The sequence below is a fragment of the Phalaenopsis equestris genome, unplaced genomic scaffold (genome assembly GCF_001263595.1).
Source record: "Phalaenopsis equestris unplaced genomic scaffold, ASM126359v1 Scaffold000436, whole genome shotgun sequence".
In the NCBI taxonomy this organism is placed as follows: domain Eukaryota; kingdom Viridiplantae; phylum Streptophyta; class Magnoliopsida; order Asparagales; family Orchidaceae; genus Phalaenopsis; species Phalaenopsis equestris.
This window is the reverse complement of record NW_018164877.1, coordinates 443,835-452,676: the sequence shown is the minus strand read 5'-3', so window position 1 is coordinate 452,676 and position 8,842 is coordinate 443,835. Positions and strand designations below refer to the sequence as shown.

The 8,842-nt window shown below is 36.0% G+C and overlaps 1 protein-coding gene across 1 annotated transcript; it reads left to right on the top strand.

Moving 5' to 3' along the window:
* Positions 1–2,820: 2,820 nt before the first annotated feature.
* Positions 2,821–8,300, top strand: LOC110027674 (glutamyl-tRNA reductase 2-like). Its single transcript, XM_020729188.1, has 3 exons — positions 2,821–3,405; positions 6,242–6,483; positions 6,880–8,300. The coding sequence occupies exons 1-3, from the start codon at positions 3,156–3,158 to the stop codon at positions 8,011–8,013; spliced, it is 1,626 nt and encodes a 541-aa protein (XP_020584847.1). The 5' UTR covers positions 2,821–3,155; the 3' UTR covers positions 8,014–8,300.
* Positions 8,301–8,842: the final 542 nt, after the last annotated feature.

Here is an 8,842-nt window from a genome sequence, read left to right as displayed (position 1 = left end):
TTCTATGGACCTGTTTGTGTGTGGTGATTGGGTCATTATTAATCACAAATGGGGGTAGAAGTTTCGGGCTTTTGACTCCAACATTAAGTATGTATAAATTGGGAGAAAATATTGTCTGGACGACAAAGTAAATCGCATCACACCGTACGTTCGGTGGTGTGGTGCGATCTACTTCGTCCTCCGCACGTTCGTCATCGGGGTGTAATATATTCTCATAAATTGGAGGTCATATATTTTATTGTAAGAGAAATGGTACGCTTGTTGAATTTGGCGAGAGGCCACTCTCAAGGATAATTTGGTAAATTTAAATTAAAATGATCATGTGAGTGTGGATATTTACCATATTTGATAGGTACTATTTCTCTTATTGTAATCTTTTACAACATTTGTGAGGGAGCTACTATTATGCATTTGTATATATCTTAAGGCCTGTTTAGGATTGCTCTTTTCACTGTTTCATTTTTTTAGGTATTGTCATGCATTCATTTGGCTAATGTTTGTTGTTGTTTTTTTTTTTAAAATTATGTGTGGGAGGATGCTTTAAAGAATTAGATTTGTTTACGTGGTACTAATTATAGTAAAAGCTGTAATTTGTTTTCATCATTCAAAAATATGGAAAAGAGTTTTTGAATTTTTCAAGTGACAATGTCGTTTGACGACGTCTAGTTAGTGGTGCCCGACAACGATTGACGGTGATCGACAACGGTCAGTGGTGGTCGATGATGGTCGAAGGTTGTTAACGATGACAGTAATGCTCGACGACGATTGTTGGTGGTCGGCGGCGGTCAACAATGATTGACAAACGATCGACAGATGTCGACGTTAGTCGGCGGTGGTTGACGATGGTCGGCGGTGGTCGATAGAGGTCAGCGTCGGTCGACAGCGATCAACGGGTATGGTGCTAGACTTCAACTCGTTCTTAAAGCTTCAAGTTCTCTCTCAAGGCTCAAGCATGAGATTCTATTAATAGTGTTCATGGTGCAATTAATGCAAGAATATAAATTATTTTGATTGTTCGGAGAGTTTCTTTCATTTAGAAGATGTTTAATTGACATTTGAGTGTCTTAACGATGTCAGAATTGAACAATCTTGGGTTCGTTGGATTTATCTTGTCAAGACACTCAATTTGACTATGAACTTGTCAGATTTGACATTTGTTTGACCTTCTAAAAGTGTTTTAATGATTTGATGTGAGCTTGATTTGACTCGGTTTGGAGTAACATTGATATCATTAAGTTCGTCCCATCGAGCCGTTTAGTTTGACTATATGTTTGCTTAAATCGGCCTTCTGGATTACTCTTAATTGAAGTATGGATGTTTCATGTTCAAAAATTGTCTTGAGATTCGTGCTATATGATGAAATTTGTTGGTGACGTATCATTCACTCAGGTAATTAAAGAAAAATAAGTATTAGAAGACACCTCAATTTTTAAGTGGAAAACCCTATAAAGGGAAAAAGAAACAACGGGGGTCTGCTCAGTTGAATTAATTCATTATGAATGATAAATATACAAGTCTACTCTTATCTCATATAAAAAAAATAGAGTCTCATTGGATTCGTCTTGACGACACGCTCGATTTGACTAGAAACATGCTTGATTTGTAATCAGTTTGATCTTTCCCAATTATACACTTAAATCTTCTGAAGCCTGTTTAATGACTTGATTTGAACCATTTTTGGTATCATTGGGCCAGTCTTATTTGCTGAAATCGGAGTTCTAATTAACTTTTAATCTAAATTTGAATGTTCTTGCTAAAAAATTGTCTCGAGATTTATGCTAGACAATGAATATTTTTTTATGTCTATCAAGAATGATTAGTTTAGAGTCATTATATCTCTAATTTGAGCAAATGTTTACATTGTTTACTTGATATTTCATATCTTATTTGATAGTTATGATGTTGTTTTGAACTTTTCTTGCTATTGATTCAGCAGAAAAAAATCAAGCATTGATTCCACACTTTTGATTATGTCCGGACTATTAGTTTCATCATAAAAAAAATGTGCTTGATATGGTATGATCTAAGAAGTCTTTCAAATTTTTACTTAAATTAGTTCATCATTATAACTATTGGTAGTTTATTTATATGTATCATGTAGCATATATTATTAATCTTTTTTGGGATTTATGTGCATATCACATAATAACATTATATTGATAATTTCAACCCCTAAAGTTATATATTTACTTATTTAAAATCTAAATAACATTTTAACACATCAAATATAATACTCAATTACAAATATAACTCAATCTACTCTTTTTGTGTTTATTCCTCATATTAAGTCTTGGTCGGATTCCATCGATCGGTCTTTCAGGGGTTGTTGCTTGGTCGAGCAAGTATTTGATGGACTTGTTTTGTCTTCCGACGACTATCTCCTATTTCAATCGTTTCCTGGATCGATCGGCCTTTCGGCTAATCAGTTTCTTCGATCATTTGTCTAAATAATCCTCTCCTCCGTCTCTTGGTTAATTTGACTGACCTGCTCAGGCTCCTAGTCGAAGCGATCTTCAAACACGTGTCTAATTCATGATCGCTTGATTTACTTATTGTTTTTATACATTTGCACAATAATATTTGAAATAGAAAAAAAAGTCAATAGTGAGTTTGTGCATGAGTATTGACCCAAGCTAACTATTTTAGGCTATATATAAATAAGAATATTGCTGTTAAACAAATTAAATATTAAATATGGTAATATTAGTTGATATGTATTGGGTAAGATAAAAAAAAATAAAAAATAAAAATAGCGGGATAAAGAGATAAGGAGATAAAGCAAGAAGGGCCAACCAATAGGAACACGTCGAAGGTGAGAACAAAATATTCAAATGTCGTCTCCACCACGCGCCCGACGATGCCCTAATTTTTTTAATTTCCGGCGTGTGGTTCCCCACCCCTACCCACCCACCAACCGCCCACCACACGTTTTGGGTCGCCTCTACGACCTAGCACAGGACATCTTCTTCCTGCCGGCCATTTAACAGTACAAAAACCTCTCTTTTATGATCTCTTAGAAGTTTTCCAAGGGTGCAGAATTGAAAGGAAGTGAGGGTCGGCGTTAAGGGAAGGCCTGAAGAAGAGAAGAGCTAGTCCTGCTATCGGTAATCCTTGATTCTCTCAGGAGTCTGTTGCTGCAGTTGCTGATTTGATCCATGGCTGCTTCGACGACGCCAGCCTTCACGACCTCTCTCGCGATTGCGAAGCCGGGTTCCTTTATTTTTCTCAGGAGGTCGGGTGGAAGCTTCGAAATCGGAAGCTTCGCGGTGCCGCCGCGGAGCAGGGGATTAAGGAGAAGAGGGGTAAGGTGCGAAGCGGCCTTGAATTTTAGAGTGAAAGTTTCATCCGATTCTAGGGCTTCCAGTATTTCCGCGCTCGAGCAGTTCAAGGCCCTCGGCAGCGACCGTAAGTATCTCTCTATTCCTATACTTCTGTTAATTCGCCCCTAAAGAAAAAAAAGAAACCATAATGCGAGTTTGATTAGTAATTTGAGATCGAATCTGGATCAGATCCTTGCCATGTGAGCTTTAGGCGATACGATTTGTCTTTTTTTGGGTTTGTTTAGATTGATTTTGGGTATTTGAAGTTGTTCAAAAACTGTATTTGATTGCCGGTGGGATTAAATTGTAACAAAGCTTGAAACTTGTTATGAACATTAGTGACAAAAGCTGGATTTGATAGGTTTAGCTTTTTTATTTTACAAAAATTTTGGATTTTGTGAGGCTTTGTGTACTGTGCATGATGATTGATTATGTTCTAAGCATATTGCAATGTGTGCAGACTTTGTAATAGAGAATCAACCCTTTTTATGGAAATATCTACTTCTTTCCAATAAAAAGAAATTGCACTGCTTTTCTAATGTGAGAACACTGCAATTTACCATTTAATTGTTTCAAGAATTAATAATCTGAAGCAAATCCGATTTTTATGAACTCCTTTTGACAACAAGGCCTGTAGATGATGACTTCGGCATGAAATTCCTCCTGTTCTTTGTTTTCAAGTATAGAGCGTATACTAGGTTTTTTTTTGTTAATGCAATGGAAATAATCATGAAAACTACATAAATTTCATTAATGTCCTCTCATATGGTTGTGGTAACTAGAGATAACCTAATGAGGAATATGGTAGTTAGAACATAATTATAAACTACAGGTAATATTACTGTTGTCAAGTAGCATATCTTGGTTTTAGATGCCAATGCCATTCAATTCACATTGTATACCTTGGACGACGATCGCTTAAACAATTTATAATATTTGATTGCATCATATTATTCTCGGTGAGGTCTATGTATATATTTTCTTCATTTATTCCTCCATAAGTTACTTCAATTCCTTTTCTCGTAAATTGTTGGTCTCAAAAAAACTACGGGCGGTCTTATTAATCAAAACAGCTTTTTTTCTCATCTATCACATGAACATCCTCTGGCTTATCCATTGGCACTGAGATTTGGTTCTTAGGAGTAACTATCATAGCTATCATATCTTCCATTCCATTTTCTATTTAAGATACTTTTTTTATCATTTTGTTTGAATTGGATCAAAAACTACTATGTTATGCCCAGCGAATGACTTCCTCATCAATTCACTATATGAGAATTTAGAAGTGAAATAAATGAAAACCATTAAAAATTTTTTGTTTTTATAATATTATGGGAACATGTTGCTCATTAGCTATTGCTTGTGAAATATTGAGGACTATGAGAGGAAATTTTTTTTGGAAGATTTACATACACCCCACTCAATTCTTATGTATTTGTATATCTAAAATTTATATTTCAATTTTTATTCTTGTCATGCATGAAAGGGTGCATTTCACTTTTTCAAAGTTAAATAGTGATAATTTTTATATGATATAAAAGATTTGGGTGCTATAAGTGTAAAAAAACCAAAGTTTAGGTGTTAGATATGTAAATACGTAAGAATTGGATGGTATGTATGTAAATGTCATATTGGAGCACATCTTATCATTTTATGTGGAGCGATACGTTCATCCTAGCGCACATCATCAAATTGTATAGCATGATGAATTTATGGCTTTGGCATTAAAATAAAATATAATCATATATAATTTTGACATTTTTTTTGCAACATACACCACACAAGCACTAAATCCAATACGGAGTTGTACCATTTGAACTAATGTCGGAGAACAATCTTTCGTATTTTTTAGCTCCTCTAAAACATGCCTTTGACTGAATAGATCTTGTGGCTAATTATTGTTGGGTCATTTACATTCATTCCATTCAACTCATATATATTTACATATGTAATACATAAACTTTACTCTTTGCATTTATACCCTCAAAATCTTTCATATCACATTAAAAATACAATCATTTCAACTTTTAAAAAGTGAAATATACATTTTGATGCATAGATAATGTGGCGTGTATGTAAAAATAGAAAATTTGGTGTTAGATTAAATATGTAAAATACATAAGAATTGAGTGGTAACCATATAATTCTTCCATTATTATAATGTTTTTGAGCTTTTTTCTGTGCTTGCTATGTGATGTCTTATATGGTAGAATTATTTATGCGCATATGTTTTTCTCAAATTAACTAAGAAATACTTCGTTGTTTTATCAAGCAAATCTAGCAAGAAGTACATTTGAAAACATCATAAATAAGTCTCTTGCTAGCTGAATCATGAAGTTTGGGCGGTTGATATGTTAATATATAACAATTGGTTGGTAACTATGTAAATGCCCCCCCAAAAAATTGTTTTTGCATTTTTATTTATCATCTTCTTGGAAGGCACTTCTAGAACAGGACCTTATATTAATTCTAATCATCACTTTCCTTTCAATTTTATGGCATTTTTTTCTTGCGGGTTTAGTAGTTTGCTCAAATTGAAATTTGTTCTCTCTTGTATAACCACTTTATTCCTGCATACATTACTTAAATTCCAGCACTAACATTCTTGCCTCGTAAAGAGGGGGCTATGTGCTTACAGATCTAACACCTAAAGCTTACTTTTTACATGTATACCACCAAAAATTTTCATATCAGTTATCGAAAAAATATTACTATTTTAACTTCTAAAAAGGTGAAATACACATTTTCATGCATAGGTTAGATGACATACATGTAAAAATTGAAATTTAGGTGTTAGACATGTGAATACATAGGAATTAAGTGGTATGTATGTAAATCTTCATCTTTTTGTTGTCTGTTTTAAATTTTACCTAACTGGCATTTGCTGGTAAAATATTTAATTTTCTGCTTGCTATGATCAGGATACATGAAGGAAAGGAGTAGCGTTGCTGTTATAGGACTGAGCGTTCATACTGCGCCTGTGGAGATGCGAGAAAAGCTTGCTGTTCCTGAAGCTCAGTGGCCCCGCGCCATTGGAGAGCTATGCAACCTGAACCATATAGAGGAAGCGGCTGTTCTTAGCACCTGCAACCGAATGGAGATTTATGTGGTCGCTCTATCTTGGAACCGCGGAATCAGAGAAGTGATGGAATGGATGTCAAAGGTGAATCCATCTACTTTTCTTTTTGGGAAATTTACACATGTAGCACATAATTTTTTATGTATTTACGTATCTCACACCTAAACTTTCATATTTACATACATAGCACCTTGGTATTTGTAAACTCATGCATAAAAATGTGTATTTTACTTTTTATGAAGTGATAAAAATGCTATTTTTGATGTGATTTTAGTGATTTGAGTGCAATAAATATCAAAGTTTAGGTGCTTGAGATATACAAATACATAAAGAATTGTGTGTTTTGTATGCAAATGCCACCTCTTTTTGTTTTTCTTTCCTGAAGAAGAAAAAAATGGGTAAAAGTGTTTGGTTTTTTAGTTTTTATGTCTTCTACAAGTCACCAAATTCTTAAAGTTTTCTTCTTTCTGCTCTCAACAGACAAGTGGGATTCCTGTTTCTGAGCTTAGAGATCATCTTTTTTTGCTGCGTGATAGCGACGCCACAAGACATTTATTTGAGGTTGCAGCTGGCCTTGATTCTCTAGTCTTAGGGGAGGGCCAAATCCTCGCTCAAGTAAAGCAAGTGGTTAAGGTTGCTCAATCAAGCGGAGGTCTCGGAAAGAACATCGACCGGCTTTTCAAGGACGCAATCTCCGCCGGAAAAAAGGTTCGCACTGACACCAACATTTCTTCCGGCGCTGTCTCTGTCAGCTCCGCTGCCGTCGAACTCGCCTTAATGAAGCTCCCAGCTTCCCATGCCCTCTCAGCCAGAATGCTCCTGGTCGGTGCCGGCAAGATGGGGAAGCTTGTAATCAAACATCTAGCCGCCAAAGGGTGCAAAAGAGTTGTCGTTGTTAATCCTTCAATGGCGAAGGTCAACGCCATTCGTGACGAACTGGAAGATATCGAAATAATCTACAAACCTCTTACTGAAATGCTCTCTTCCGCCGCAGAAGCTGATGTTGTCTTCACCAGCACTGCTTCAGAGACACCATTATTCTTGAAAGAACATGTAGAAAACCTTCCTCCTGTGAGCAAAAGTGTGGGTGGATTTAGGCTTTTTGTTGATATATCTGTTCCCAGGAATGTAGGATCATGCGTCTCTGATGTCCAAACCGCAAGGCTGTACAATGTTGATGATCTTAAAGAGGTGGTGGAAGCCAACAAAGAAGACAGATTGAGGAAGGCAATGGAAGCCCAAGCCATAATCACGCAGGAGATGAAGAGCTTTGAGGCATGGCGAGACTCGCTGGAAACCGTGCCGACGATAAAGAAACTGAGGTCTTATGCCGAGAGAATCAAAGCCGCCGAACTTGAGAAATGCATGCAGAAGATGGGGGACGATGTTCTGACAAAGAAGGTGAGGAGAGCTGTCGAAGATCTTGCCAGCGGCATCGTGAATAAGCTTCTGCATGGACCTCTGCAGCACCTGAGGTGCGACGGCAGCGATAGCAGAACTCTTGATGAGACATTGGAGAACATGCATGCGCTGAACAGAATGTTCAGTCTTGATACAGAGAAAGCTATTCTGGAGCAGAAAATCAAAGCGAAGGTGGAGAAAGTTCAGAGCTGAAAAATTGATGAAAAAAATTTGATTTTTTTTGATTCAGATTGATATAGTCCTCTACTATGTAGCCATTGTTGTCTCCTGAAGGTTTTGGTTGAGTTGGCCAAGTCTATAGAGTGGGGATCAACTGTGCAGCAGGTGTTTTTAACTTAAATTTGTTTCAGTTTTTTCCTGAAAACTGAGCGAGCTCCTGATTTGAGGTAAGACTATCTTAAGTTATGTTTAATGAGTTTGTTTAACTCAGCTTTGTGTATCATCTATTCAAAATGTTAATAATGGGAAATTTTGATTCATCAAGTTGTAGTGATCAAATTTTCTGCAAAAAGAATTGAATGATCTGAGATATATGCTTATGTATTTTAGAGTTTTTTTTAATTATTATATAAACAATATTTACTTGGGGGTAACGCTGTCAAAACGGCTCGTTCGTGAACAACTCGCGTTTGATTCGTTCGCCAAGTGAACGAGATCAATACGAACATTTTTTTTTGTGCTCGATATATAAACAAGCCGAACATTAGCAAAGATTTATTCGTTCGTGTTCAACTCATTTTGACTAGAAATACTACTCATCAATTATATATATATCTGTGTGTGTGTGTGTGTGTTTGTGTGCACTTGCGCTAGCAGCCATAACCTGATGGTAGAGTAGCTTTTTTGAACGTCGGAAGTCCTCTCAGGTCACGGGTTCAAATCCCCGTCTGGTCAGTTTGCCAGTAGTCAGGGCAGTCCTCGAATATGAGGATGGCTAGGGGCTCGTATAATAACCTACGATCATTGTTTATATATATATATATATATATATATATATATATATATATATTCTTAATACAAT

Coding starts and splice junctions, on each gene's coding strand:
- LOC110027674 (XM_020729188.1), top strand. CDS start 3,156: ATGGCTGCTTCGACGACGCCAGCCTTCACGACCTCTCTCGCGATTGCG. Junction 3,406..6,241: donor CAAGGCCCTCGGCAGCGACC/GTAAGTATCTCT, acceptor TGCTATGATCAG/GATACATGAAGGAAAGGAGT. Junction 6,484..6,879: donor TGATGGAATGGATGTCAAAG/GTGAATCCATCT, acceptor TGCTCTCAACAG/ACAAGTGGGATTCCTGTTTC.